We start from the raw sequence: 15,000 nt of genomic DNA, 5'->3' as shown, positions 1-15,000 counted from the left end.
TGTTCTCACTGTATACTTGGAAAATTGCTGAGAGTTGCAAGAACCAAACTGTCTTGCGAGTTTATGAAAAGAACAGGAAGGTCACAGAATAAAGAAATAAGACCAGCGTGGATTTTCCCGTGATCCCCCTGAGGAGCGGAAGGTAGCAGGTGAGATGGTCTTGGTCATGCGCAGTTATTCAAAAAGGGACTTGGCCGTTTCTTAGCAACTTTTCCTGAAAAATCCTCCACTGTACCTTTAGAGGTGTTTCTGATTAAATTTTTGTTTGATGGACAAATTAAGTTTCTCCCTCCACATGATTTTCTTTTGCATAAAATAAAATACTACGAATATAACAGTTTGTGGTTGTGCCATGACAAAATGTAGGAAATGGGTATGAATGCTTATGCACGGCCCCGCAGTCCGGATACTTAAGTCCTACATGAAAACCTTTGTCCCAGAGGTTTCAGAGGTCATGCTGCAATAAAGATCTTTGATTTTTAATAAAAGTTCATGAGCAACATATTTTCAGTACTTTTGACAGTGTGTAAATGCTAGAATGATGGGCTTTAAACTTTGTGTAGCTTTTTATATTAGTAGTTCCTGTGCCTTTTACATTGGTCAGTATTTACATTATTTGGCCTTATATTTTAAACAGCTGATCTTTACATTAGTGGGTTGTTGCATGAAATGTTCCTTTTGAAATCAAGGAATTTCTAAAATGTTCAGTGTTTATATTTTTCTGCAACTCTATTACAGAGTTGTATTGTGAATGGGGGAAGAAAAGTGGCAGAGACCTCTTGTTTCTTCCCTGCATGCTATCTGAAAGGTCATGCAGACTACACATTGTATTTGTTTGTTACATTGTCCAGATTGTGCACGAAAATACTCCAGGGGGCCGACGCACACATAAAAGAGTCAGAGTCAAAATAATTTCCCAGGTGAACTGATTTTTTTTCCAGATTCAGTTATTTTGTTCTTCTTCGTGAGCCCTGGAGCCGTCAGCATGGTTAGGTTAGATTCAAATTGCTCCTAATAAGATCATCACTGAGACACACTGCCATAACTGACCTATGTTCATCTGGCTCCCAAGCTGATTTTGTGGTTTGGCTGATATGAGCCGCATTCATCAGAGCTGACACTTTTATTATAAAAAATTTAGATAGTAGATTAAATGACTTTATTGTTGTGTTTGCTAAACCGCAGATTTAATAGTAATACTACAGCACAACAACAATCCATTGATGTACTTGTAGAATCAAGTTTTACATTTAGAATATCTGAAGTTACTCTGTCATTGTGCCAATATTAGCCTGTCAGTCACAGCGCTCCATTGTATGCAATACTACCCCAGTATTGTCGAAGTCCGACTACACAATGTGAGCCAGGCATATTCTTCTAGAAACATATGCAAATGAAGCTGGGTTAAAAATAAACAGTGCAAATGGTTTGCCCAGATTGCACTTCATCTAAATCCAACTCCCTTTGTGGGTGGTGTGAAACCTGAGAGAATATGTGCGCAGTGAATACAGTCAAGCTCCGTCACTTCAGATTTCAGTGAAACATTCTTTCATGACCTCATGAGCATGCAGGACATGTTTACGAAATACACAAAAACGTGACAAAGACTGGGCAGCGCTGTTAAAGAGCCCCTATTGGACTTGTTTACAAGTCCACAATCTTGTTTGGTTTGCATTATCTACTTATCATTTCCTGATTTAATGGTCTAATGCACAATATTTCCTCAAGCTGAACATTACTTTAACACCTCATCTCTTTTTATCCCAAAAAAAAAAAAAATAGTAAGTTCACTTTGGCGTAATGGGTCAACTAATGACATTGGTGCCGACAAGTCTGGTTCATTTCAAGCTAGTGTTTGGCATTCAAAGCAAATTTACGTGTACATGTTCTCGTGATTCCTTGCTACCGTATTGATTTCCGCTTTTCTTTTATGTTTAAGATCATCAAACTAATTGCAATGTCCAATGAAGTTAACCTGTGTAAATAACAACTGCAGTTTTCACACGATGATTTGTTTTATTAAAGAGAAAAAAGTGAACCAGACCCACTGCCAGAGCTATGGATTCAACAAAGTCCTTAAACAGGATCCGTCTGACAACATGAAGTAAGCTAAAAGATCTTAAAAGTAAGCCATCATGCCCCAAAGTTAAGACATTTAAGAAGAGATGAAAAAGACTTGTAAATATTATAAAAGTGGCATTTTATCCACAAAAATATTAAAGGCATTTTATTGCCCCACTGTCTGTAGCACATCCATCTCTGAGATTACATAAGAGGTGTTTTCCTCCTAACCCACTTTATTTCTCCAGTTTTGCTCAGTGCATCATTTACATTCTGCTTCCTTATACCACAATTAAGTTTTATTGAGTTCCTGGTTGCTAGCAGATCTGCATCATTATCTCCTACAAAGACACAGGCGTAGATAGTTCATTGTGCTAATACACTGGAGACAAGGAAGTGAACAAAAGGCTGGACAGGTACTATTAGACAGAGCGCCAAGCACGGCTCCAGCCTCAGGTTTCTGCGCTCTTCCTCAGCAGGCCGCCTGACAGTGATTGTATAATCTGTGGTGTGATTAAAAAGCCCACCCCGGACCTCTGGGGATATTATCTTGGGGATTGCTCTGCAACGTCCAGCCACAGAATCTCTTTCTCTCTGTTTATCTCTCCGCTGCTTAACAGGATGGAGACGGCGCGATCCGGCTCCGGCTGACGTGCCTCCGAGACCGCTGTTACTAGGCAACTGAATGCTAAATTTTGAAAGCCAGACAATTCTGTCTTTCAAGCATTAAAAGTGCAGAGAGAGAAGACCCAAAAATAGACCAGCGGTTTTGGGGCGGGGGGGAGGGGGGTCAAAGAATCTAAACGATGTAAATGAACTAAATGGCCTGCAGTGTGTGTTGTTGTTGAGATTTGTTATGTTGTTTATTTTGGCACGCGGAGGTCAGCTGAGAATAGTATTTTTCCACTGCCGTGTTTTAGGGGAATTTTGGGAGAAAGTGTTGAGAAACTGGCAGACAATAGACTGCCTTTAAGACGTTGCCCTCATCAGGACAGTTTAGTAGGTATTAAAATGTTATTTTTTTCCCTCCCCATGAAAAACAGTTTTAGTGATTAGATTCTAAATGTGAAAGGTTTGTCACAATTTGTCATCAAGTGATGATGTTTTTGGTGTTTTTTTTTTTTTTTTTTTTTAGATTCTGTTGTTGATGATGCAAAGCTACCTCTGTTCATATTCCATTCTCCTCTGTCACAGCAGTGTACACAATGTTCATTGGTCTGTCCACTGAAGCCCTGCTGTCGGCTCATCAGCCTTGTTTTCCATTCACCTCAAAGCAAAAGGAATCAAAGAACAAATGCATAATTGAATTTACAATACACACCTGGATGAAATATATATATATATATATATATATATATATATATATATATATATATATATATATATATATATATATATATATATATATATATAATTACTCATATAAAATGCAGCAGAGTGTGTGTTTTTGGAGACACCCGGCCCCGGTTTGATTGGTGCCTGATATCCCAACACTTGACATGACAGTCAGTGCCTTAGCCTGACTCCAGGACGCCCTGCAGATTTTCCGACTGATATCTTTATCTCGTGCCACCCGCTGCTTGTCATTCAGCTCTGCTCCGGCCTCACAGCTCTGCTTCTCACAATAGCAGCATCTTTTGCTTTCAGTGGTCTCTGAAGAATTTGATTTGCGATATGATTGGAGCACTAATGCACTGCAGAGGCTTTATGAGGACTGCTCTACAAGCAAATTATATGATCAGATTGTCTCTTGAAGTCATATTATGGCCCTTTTTTCTCAAGTTGACTAAGTTTCCTTTTTTTTTTTTTGCACGGGAGAGTGGGGATGATTGTTTTAACAAATTATAGTAGCTGTCTAAGAGAACCTTTAGCATTCAATATTGCAGACATCATCAGTTCCAAGTAAAGTTTTACTCTAAAACAATGAGACGTTAGCTCCAAATTACCCAGAGATTCAGTTTAAGCCTATTCCATGTTCCCGTTAATTTTAAACATCTATAACATGATTCAGCAACCTGCAGCTCTGGAGGGGTGGTGGTTCTTTAGACCCTCCCCAGTGGCTCTTCGTAACTTTGGGCAAAATGTTTTTAAATACCAAAATGAAACAGCTTTTCTAGGTGTTTTCATCCCATATTTGCAGAGAATTTACACATCAGAATAAAACAACAAATCTAGAATGTTCTATTGAAGAAAATGTATTTACTGTCTTTGTAAAAGTTATTTCTTTATTTCAAAAGCTAGAAACAGAAACAAAATGGTTCTTCTTTTTTTAAAATCCCTATAAATGTTCTATAGTGTATAGTAATAAAAATGGATAAAACATTTTTTGTGTTTTTTAGTATGTGTAAAAACTTACCGGTGAGAAGAAAATACTTTAGCATCAAACTAAACCTGTCTTGAAGGTTTTTTCAGTGCAAAAATGTAGCATCAGGAGGCCCCGATGTTTGTTAGTCCTTGCCTTAAATAGGTACGTTTTTTTTCTGTGGTTAATAAGTCTAGTAAAGCCCTATGTAATTGTAGTTATTTTTACTGTTTACCAAAAAAATTGCTATATGTATTATTATCATTATTATGCACTTTCCCTTAGGGATGTGTTCCTCAGGAACCCACCCCCAGTAAATATGCATACAGTTCACACTCACACAGAAGTTGACAGGGTGAGAGTCATTCTCACTTTTAAATTTAGGTGTCGTTATTTTGCCCTGCAGTGATGATTAGTTCAAAATGTCAGTATGAAAACAACATATTTTTCATGCTTCAGAAAAACAATGCAGGCTACTGACCTAACCCAAGCCATTATAACACATGGTGATGAACACTGAAAGGTTAAAAACACCTGAGAGGCGCCAACACTGATATGATTGATCATTTATTATGTCCATTATCTTTATGAGACCCAAACTTAGCCACTGGTCAGGATTTTGAGCGGACCAGATCGTTCTTAACACACCACACACGGCAAGAAGATCTCTTAAGATTACTTTAAGAGACGCGATAATCGGCGCCTCTCAGAAGCGGAAGAATTGGGGTGAAAATCTGGCAAATAACCCCGCCATGTGAACCAGCCTTTAATAACGGTTTATTTTTTAGCTTGTAGCTTCTTACATATTGTGCTTCCTCTGACTTCATTTTAAGTAACTCTCTGAAATAGTTTTAAGTCTTTTTCCCTCGGGTACAAATCCCAGACTGAAGAGTGTTGTCAACCTGATCTAGAAGTATGAAATAGTCTGGAATTTACTTTGTTCATTTTCCAGATCTGGAAGGTCGGTAAAAAACAAAAACTGTTATAACTTTTTGATCCAGATGTTTTTTCCTGCGTCAGTTTTTTGGAGACAAGAGTCTACTTATGCTTAATGAACACTGTGATTTTACGCAGATTTATATTTGAGTCACAAACTCTATCTTTGTTTCGCCAGATCACATATAGATTCTTTACATGCTTTATGAACGCAAATTCAAACAGAAACTTTTTTGCTACCCTTAGACAAGTTTAAATTCAGATTGAACTGGATCGGTAGTACTTAAACTACATATAAAATACTTAAAGTACCAAAACTACTATGCTTGGGAATTTAAGAAACAGGAAAGTAGACAACTTGCCCTTTAAAGCAGCACTGTTTAACTCTTGGCCACTAGAGGGGCAGTATACATGTAACATTCAGGTTTAATGCACAAGAAGACCTCTGGCAAAACTGCACTGTCAGAAAATTATAAACAGTCTGCCTCCGTGTTTTGGAATCTGATAGCAGACCACTTTGGACCAGATTGAGAAGTAAAGAATTGTAAAGACAAGGCCACATTCCCCTCAGAGAACCAAAAATATGTGTGATCGGGTAAGAGTCATGTTTGTTTTTTGTTGTTACCAGACTCTTGTAACCTAGACTGGGTCATGTGCTGCTGTCCAGTTCTTCATCTTGACACACATTTCTGAATCCATTCTAATTGGTTAATTTCTCTTCTTCGATCCCTAGAAGCGCATTTGTGTTGTTGTTTTTTTCGTGTACTATCAACCAATCGCAGCTCTTGAAACCCAGTGCCACACCTAGCAACGAGGTCAACCACACCTCCTCACTAAGATAAAGATTTCTGTCATTTTCTTACTCAGAGTCGCTTTCAGCAGCGATCTGAATCACTTTAAGCTGAGACTCCTATGCAGGAATTATTGGGCTAAGATAGGAGCTTTCTGAGAGGACTCTGAGGATCTTTGTGAATACGCACTCAGCTGATTTTGGTCACCAGCCAATTTCACATTGCCACTTGAAAGAATTTGAAAACAATCATTATCTGGTTCTGGTATCTGCCGTGCTTGACTTTATCTATATGATGCTGCTCATGTTGCAGTGTCGTGTCTTGGATGTTGGTTGCTCAAAATTAAGGTGAACCTTGTCACTTGAAAGTACTCTAAATATACATTACCTAATCTAACTCTCAATAAGCTGCTTCAGAGCTCTAGTTCCCGGGTTCTGCCTTCATGGAAGTCCAGTCAGAAAAAGCACAAGCTTGAAGCTATCTTACAGATGGCGTTGAACAAGTCTGATCTTGTACTAGTTGTTCCACAGCCCTGTCTATCTCCTCTAGAGGTATAATTCAAGTTTTATGGGAATGGAAAGATGACACGTGAGCTGCTGGAAAAACGGAGACAATCAGAATAAGATCATTGGTGAACGACTTGTGCAAGCGTGATTCCTGCAGTAAAAGTTTGGAAGCAAAGAGAAACGTGATGGTTTGTGCAAATGTTGCCTTGTTTGGAGTAAATATTTGACTCTTTGGAGCGGATCTACTTCGATTTGAGGAGTTGCAGACGTGCCGTCTGCTGCGACGCTGATGTCTGCTGTTTGTTGCTGGGGTTGCTTGCAAAGGAGTTTTTGCAAAGCTCACTTTTTGCTCCTGCAATCTTCTGTCTTCATGCTCCTTCTGCCTCACTCGCTCCCTCTCAGACGTCTCCCGAGGGTTTGTGAGGAAAAATAAATATTTTTAGACGTTTCAGTCCAGAGCTGCTGTCACTTCTTCTGTTTTTTAAAAATCTTTCATGAATCTTTACCATGGGAAAACTATATTCACCTCCCCCTTTCTCATTATTAATGCAGTCGCCTAGCCTTTGGCTTTGTACCGACACCCATCACAAAAAAGCTGCCCCCTGGGAGAGGGCCACCATAGCAACTACCTTCACCACAGCAACCCCTCAAAGTGTCCGTCCAAAGCTGGCTGAGGCAGTCCTGTGATTTACCCGACCGCCGGACCTGAGGGTTCGTGTGTCGGGGCAGAGAGGAGACGAGGAGGGGAAAGTGATAGAGACAAAGATACAGAGGGGAGCGCAGATGTTCAACAGCTGAGCAGCTCAGAAGGGCCTCTTCAGAAGACCCTCACAGTGCTACTTGTCATTGAGTTTTGTTTGTGGATTAGGATGCCTAGAAATGTTCCTTACTGATTAATCGCTGAACAAGCCCTGTCATGCAACAACAGCTGGCTCAAAGTAAAAATAGTATTTCCCTCGATCATGAAAGAGCACGAAGCAGAGACACGGCCATCTTTCAGGAACTCATTCCAACCCTTAGGTATTAAAAAGGATCCACAAGTAGCATGTATGTTTTCCCTCTGAACATGTCAAATTAAAGTCCTCTCCTCAGGACCATATGCCCCCCCCACCCCCTCATTCTGCACTGCTGCCGTGTCAAAGAGCAGATCTCATATCCCAGATCACAAGGGACCCGATCCTAATCCATGTAGCCTTCGTGCATCTCCACAGCTACAGCGCGCTTATTGTGAGCATGTCGGCTCATTGTTGTCTCACACAGCAAAGGAGCTATTAATAGCCTCACGCTGCGCCGTAGTTTAAATTCATCCAGCACCGCTCTGAGATGTGAACTGGAGCTGCACCACACTCTCCAGGCTGGCTTTGGCAATGGCAAGGGAACAGCCCAGCACTCATTTAGTTGTTTTATGTTTCAGTTTTTCACTCCAGGTAGAACAGAAAGTGAATTTACACATCAGTCAGTTTCACTATCACCTCACTTCCTTTATTATTCTGGTATATGTAGAGTTTGGGTTACACCACAATCTGCATGATCGTAATAGAGACATTAAACATTTGCTCTTATTGGTATATATATATATATATATATATATATATATATATATATATATATATATATATATATATATATATATATATATATATATATATATATATATATATATAGTTGCTCAGTAGTTTTTAATCTTTTTTATATGTACATCAGATGTTTATAATGTTAATCCAATCCACAGCCATCCATGAATTTCCAGAAGACATCTTTACCAAGGAGCAGAGGAAGAATGGGGCTGTGCTTCTCCATGCACTCTGCGTGAGTGTTTTTTTTATTTTTTTATCTTGCGTTTGCTTTTCATGCGTGTAGTGCCTCGCAGAAGTATTCAAAGCCATTGATCATTGAAATGTTTTATCAAACTTCAACTAAAATCTTAATTTATTTGAATTTGATTTTATAAGACTATGCAAATATTACACAAAAGGAGCATAAAACTGTAAAGTTGAAGAAGGATACTTTTTTTGTTTACATGTAATATAAAAAAGTATGGCATTTAGGCCCACTTTGTGGTAATTACAGCTGTAGGTCTTCTGTGCAATAGCTCTACAAGCTTTTCTCATATAGACATTGAAATATTTACCCATTGTTCTTTGCAAAAAAATAAATAAAAAAAACTCCCTCTCAGATTGGATTGAGTGTGTGTGAACATCAGATCTCATGATTGCCACAGAATCTCAGTTGGATTCAGGTCTGGACTTTGACTGGACCATTGTAACTCTTCATATGCTTTGATCTAAATCTTTGTAGCTCTGGGTGTTTGTTTAGGGTTATAGTCCTGCTGGTGGGTGAACCTCTTCACCATTCCCAAATGTTTTTGCAGCCTCTTACCGGTTTCCTGGACTGTCCTTCCATCCATCTTTCAGTCAACTCTGACAAGGTTCCTCTTTCCTGCTGAAAAAGCACATCCCCACGGCATGATGCTTTTCTGCTTTTCTGTTGGCCGTGGTTTGTTGGGGAGGATTGCATGTCACACACAATGTTTTCATCTACCCTCTCCACATGAGAGCTGCACCCTTAAATAGCTTGTGGTCCACTGCAAACTGGACTTCTTGTTGATTTCTATCAATGGCTTTCTCTCTTCCAATCTTCCCCAATGGTCACGTTTGTGGAGTACACGAGTAATAGTTGTTCTCTCGACAGATTATTTTAGTTCAGGATCTCTGCAGCTCCTCCAGAGTTACCCTGGGCTTTTTAGCTGCTTTTCTAGTTAATGTTTTTTTTGTTTGACTTCACAATTTATATTTTATTTTATAACCTGACCTGCTTTAAGCTTCTCCACAATTATTTCCCCTTCAAATTCGCAATTTGCACTACTTTATGTTGGTCAGTCACATAAATTCAATGAGATACATTGATGTTTGTTGTTGTTGTAACGTGATAAAATATCTAAATGCTCAAGGGGTATGAATGATTCTGCAATACATTGTATTTTCTACTTCAACAAACACACAAAGCAAACAATTTAATTTAAAGAAGAATCACTGTGTGTATTTTACCTTATATCTACTGAAATGTGCTTTTCAGGCTTTCTACATGTTCTACGCTCTGGCCATCGTCTGTGACGACTACTTCGTCCCTTCATTGGAAAAAATATCAGAGGTGAAGAAAATCCGCCCCAGCCTGCCTTCAGATTTAATGTTCTCACTTTGAGAGGCTATTTTAATCTGTTATTTTATTCTGGGCTCCTTTTTTTAATCTTCCAGAACCTGCAGCTCAGCGAGGATGTGGCAGGAGCGACATTTATGGCCGCTGGAAGCTCCGCCCCCGAGCTTTTCACCTCCCTCATTGGTTGGTAGCTTTGCGAATCTAGACCAAGTAACGGCTGAGTTGGCTCTGTGACATTTGCGCTTATTCACATCAATCTTAAGTTGTAAACCGAGAATAACTTTATGTCATAACCAGTGTATATCAGAACTCCCCAGGAGATGTCAGCAGAGAAAAGTTTTAAACCGATTCAGACAGAATGTCCTAAAACACTTGCTAATGAAAATTAAAGTTACAGGAGACTCAAAATGCAATTTATCTGTTTTAGGGTGGTCAGTGGTTGTACATGTAGTCTTATTTTTAATATTTTGTGGCAGTAGTCGCCTTTACTATTGAAAGTAAGCTGACAGGAAGGGGGCTGAGAGAGGGGGGAGACGTGCGGCAAAGGTCCAACCTGGGACGGCACGCTGCAGCAAACAAAATTAACTCAAACTAACCATTCTCATCTTTAGGTGTTTTCATCACCAAAGGTGACGTTGGGGTCGGCACAATTGTGGGTTCAGCTGTCTTCAACATCCTGGTCATTATTGGGCTGAGTGGGATCTTTGCGGGCCAGGTAGTACAGATTTTATTCATGCTTTTGTTTCTTTTTTTGTGTTTCTTTGTTCCAATCCTTTCATTCAATACACAAAGGTACTGCAGGATTTGTTTCTCAAGTAGCCATTGAATACTTTTATTTACTACAAAGTGTTCTCACTTGATGGCAGCACAGATGCATCTCAAAAATGTGAAAATCTTGAAAAAGAAAAAAAAAATTCACTTATTTCAGAAAGTAAAAGTTGTATATTATGCTGTATAGATTCATTGCACAGTAAAAATATTGCAAGCCTTCATTTGTTGTAATTTTGATTAATATGTCTTACAGATAAGCAAAACCCAATATGTGGTGTGTGTTGTGGGAAAGTTAAATATTGGAAACTGGTGATGTCACTTCCTTATCAGCTAATTAACTCAAAACACCTGCAAAGGTTTCCTAAATCTCTGAATGACCTCTCAGTCAGGGTCAGTAGGCGACACAATCATGGAGAAGACAGCTGACTGGACGCATGTCCAGAAGACACTCCACAGGGAGGGCAAGCCACAAAGGGTCAGTGGAACAGAAGCCGGTTGTTGCATCAAAGCGTATTCAAAGAAAGTTAAGTGGAAGGAAAAAATGTGGTAGGAAATGGCGCACAATATAAATATAAAAGCAGGGATAACCACAGTCTCGAGAGGACTGTCCAGCAAAACACCTTCAAGAACTTGGGTTACAAGCACCTTACCTGGGCTAAAGGGAAAAACAACAGGGCTGTTGTTTAGTAATCCAAATTCATCTTTGAAATTAAATTCTCAACTTCATCTGGAAATCAAGGTCATTAATGGAGAGGTACAAAATCTACATTTCCTGAAGTCCAGTGTGGCATTTCCACAGTCATTGATGGATGAGGGTGCCAAATCTTCTGCTGGTCCACTGGTTTTTATGTCTATGTCCGTTGTATCTACCTGGATATATTGTTTGTGTGAATCCTAAGCCGGTGCCTGTCTCAAAAAAAAATTCACCACGCTACACATGGTGACAAAAGAAGATTCCTGATAGGAAATCTATGGACTGTTGTCAGGAGGAAGTTGAGAGACATCAGAACCAACAAGGCAGATGAACCGAAGGCCGCCATCATAGCATTCTGAGCTTCTAGACTTAGACTTAGACAACTTTATTTGTCATCCTGCATGCACAGACTGCGTACAGAACAGAATTTCGTTTGCATACAGCTTGGAAAATCACGGTAAAATGCAGTAAATTTCAGTAAATTACAGTCTGAACCACAGGCTGATCACCTCCATGACAAGCGGCACTGATGCAGTAATTCATGCAAAAGGAGCCCACACCAAGTGTTGAGTGCATAGAAAAATAAATACTTTTCAGAAGGATGACATTTCTGTTTTAAATATGCTTTTCCTTTTGAACTTATCTAATAAACAAATTTTCCGAGACACAGAATTTTGGGCTTTCGTTATCTGTAAGCCATTAATCATTAAAATTGCAAAAAAAGATAAAGGCTTAAAATACTTTATTCTGTGTAATGAATCTAAGTAATACTTCCTGAAAGGACTGACAAAAAATATTTAACTTTTTCAAGATGCTCAAATGTTTTTAGATGCACCTTTATTTCAATTAAGGCTGCACAATACATTGCAAATATATAATCCTTACAATATCCTTACAATACTGCTCTTAAGAAACATATTCCCTTTGAAATAAGCTTCTTCGTGACACCAGTTACATAAAAAATGGGAATCTTATCACTATACTGGAACCAACAGAGGAGAAAATTGTAATAATTCTAACAATACTGGCAGGGATAATAATTTGATGTTACTGTTGTCATGATAAATCCAAATTGTCATCATGATAAGATATCTTTCATGATAACCATATATTATACAATAAATGCCGATCCCTATACTGGACACAAATGACCCCGGCCAAAATGGAAATGGTGTAGAAAGCACAGATTATAAAGAGAGGAAAGAAGAAAATAGGACTATGTTTCAGGTCATATAGTCTTAATATTTACCAGCATTGTCACCATTGTGAGATTTTCTAGTATCGTGCAGCCCTAATCTCCATTAAAGAAAGGCAGTCCTTAATGAACGTGCTATTAAAGCAAGCTCTACTTCTGTTTTAATGCTAATGATACCTCTTTCATGCTGTTTAAACTGGTTTTGAATCTTGCCTCCACAGACGGTGGTGCTGACATGGTGGTCTCTTTTTAGAGATTCGTGTTACTACATCTTGTCTGTACTGGCACTCATTATGGTGAGCCCTGCATTCAGGCTGCACATGCTCTCTCTTTCTGTGCGTTAACGCTCACCTACTGCTTTCTGATTTGTTTTCTCTCTAGGTTATCTATGACGACAAAGTTTACTGGTGAGTCAGACATTTTATACTCATGAGCCCATTCATTCATTCATTATGTTGACTTCATGTAGGATTTTTATGTTTATAAACATTAGTCTTTAAAATATTTTAAATATATATGAGACAAGCACATTAATATTTTGTTGTTATTGAATGCAAACCTTAAAACTACAACTATTTGGGCACATATTTAATGTAATAATAAAATCCTGATTTCCTTGCATTTTATTGTATTTTAATAAAATGTCCACAAAAGAAAAAAATATTGCTCATTAGTATAAACAAAAATGAAATTAATCATCACAGAGCCAAATGACACAAACGTATACAAAAATCTCACGACACAATTAAGGAACCTTTCAGATCCAGAAATGCCTGGAACCCAATCTGTAGGAGTCATTGTCATGAACTGCACATAAACCCTAAAAAATAAACAGATAACAAGAGGTCTAATAACAAAATATGTTATTTTTATTTCAGGAACATTTTGCTGCAGGTGAAGTCATTTAAAGACCAATTTCAACTTTACTGCTCAAACCTTCAGGGAAAATATAGCTCTCATGACGTACCCATTGACAGATCATTAATTATAAAATAATTCATTGTTTGTGTTTTTGTTGTCAAGCACATGCCAAATGAAGCAGAGAAGGTTGGTTTAAATATAGCAGATATAATGGATACAAATTTAAGATATTTAGTATGGAAATTCGTGAAATTGGGCAAAAAAATCATATGTGATGCATATATTAAGATTGGAGGCATAAAATTAGCTCAAATTAACAATTGCCAATAGTTTATTGATGTAACTATTTTATTTATAATGTGTCATTCTATTGAAGGACTGGCAAGATATTCTTGAGGTGTTGAATTGTTTGGTGAATTTACACTGGTTTGCCCGTGTAAATTGGTGGTAGCAGAGTGACACACTTAGTTCCTGAGAAGTATCTTATATGCAAATACTATTAACTCTGGCAAATAAATCAATAAAAGGTTTTTTAATGGGTGCTCACTACAGAGACCACTATCATTTAAAGGGTTATTTTTACATTTTACTAATCATATGCTCACATTTCCATTGGAGCATTCCTTCTGTTTGTGTCAAAGTTCCTTTAGGTGTGATCTTTCTTCAAGCTTGAGATGTTGTCATAACCTCCTCTTAAATCCCTGCTCTTGTAATTAGAGCAGCCACTGTCTCAAGAGCTTCTACAATCAGATTGTGAAAATTAAATAAGTAATCTACCAGAAAATATATCTGATTCTGCAGAAGCTCTTTTCAAACTTGGCAGAAATTGATGATAGATGAACAAATGAAGGTTGATTATAGTGTCAGCATCTATATGGTGGTTCCTACTGATTACACTTGAAATAGCGAGTGAAGTTTAGTGTTATTGCAAGACTGGGTATCTACGTCCATCAGTCAGATTTAGGGGTTTGAATGTGCCCTGTGGTAAATATACTCTTTTCGGCTGACTTGTTGCCTTCAATAAAAGATAAAAGGTTCATTTGGCGGTAAAATGTAGTGGCTTTAATGAAAGAGTACATTTATTTAGGGAGTGAATGCCTGAGGTAGCAATGGATGTTTGAGAGATTTATTTCAGAGCATTTCTGCTGCTGTGTTTTACTTCACCTCCGTCTTCCTGAACACCGACTGGCAGATTTGTACTTTGGCGGACATTGCCAACATTAGTGTCCTTGTATTGGAGAGATCAATCTTCCTGTGTGCAGTGGTATAGGCTGTTCTGTGGCTCAGTGCTGCAAGACTTTTGGGTCCTGTTGACTTAGTGAAATAAGATGTGTATTGATAGAAAGTAACTCACAACCTATTTTGATATTTTAAAACACATTTACTATCAGTTAAACAATCTGTTATCAATGTGATAATCTGATCAAATCCTTTCTTTCCCATTGATCACGTACTATACATAAAAAAACAGGAGTATATCTATTTCTTAGCGGAAGAGCTAAAAATAATAACCAGAAGATACTGCTTTAATCTAAGTATACATTTATGCCAGTCTAATCTATATTTGGAGGTACTTCCTGACATGAAACATTAGCAAAAAACTGGACTTACAAAGACAAAAAGAGGGCAATGAACTATACGTAATATCAGCTACTGATTATAGTTAAAAGGCGTAGGCTACAAAAGTGATTGAACCACTATAGTAAACTTATCAGTCAGCCAATTTA

At 38.2% G+C, this 15,000-nt stretch overlaps 1 protein-coding gene across 1 annotated transcript in view; it reads left to right on the top strand.

The window, feature by feature from the left end:
* Positions 1-13,045, top strand: part of LOC105924068 (sodium/potassium/calcium exchanger 3-like) — a 30,818-nt gene extending 17,773 nt beyond the window's left edge. Inside the window, exons 3-8 of the mRNA XM_036134158.1 lie at positions 8,329-8,405; positions 9,672-9,746; positions 9,851-9,935; positions 10,364-10,467; positions 12,634-12,708; positions 12,794-13,045. Of these exons, the coding sequence (XP_035990051.1) occupies positions 8,329-8,405; positions 9,672-9,746; positions 9,851-9,935; positions 10,364-10,467; positions 12,634-12,708; positions 12,794-12,823 (446 nt within the window). The 3' untranslated portion in view covers positions 12,824-13,045. The remainder of the gene's footprint in view (positions 1-8,328; positions 8,406-9,671; positions 9,747-9,850; positions 9,936-10,363; positions 10,468-12,633; positions 12,709-12,793) is intronic.
* The last annotated feature ends 1,955 nt before the right edge of the window (positions 13,046-15,000 follow it).

Source organism: Fundulus heteroclitus, unplaced genomic scaffold, assembly GCF_011125445.2.
Source record: "Fundulus heteroclitus isolate FHET01 unplaced genomic scaffold, MU-UCD_Fhet_4.1 scaffold_753, whole genome shotgun sequence".
NCBI classification, from domain to species: domain Eukaryota; kingdom Metazoa; phylum Chordata; class Actinopteri; order Cyprinodontiformes; family Fundulidae; genus Fundulus; species Fundulus heteroclitus.
The sequence above is the reverse complement of the archived record's forward strand: the minus strand, read 5'-3'. Positions and strand labels throughout refer to the sequence as shown.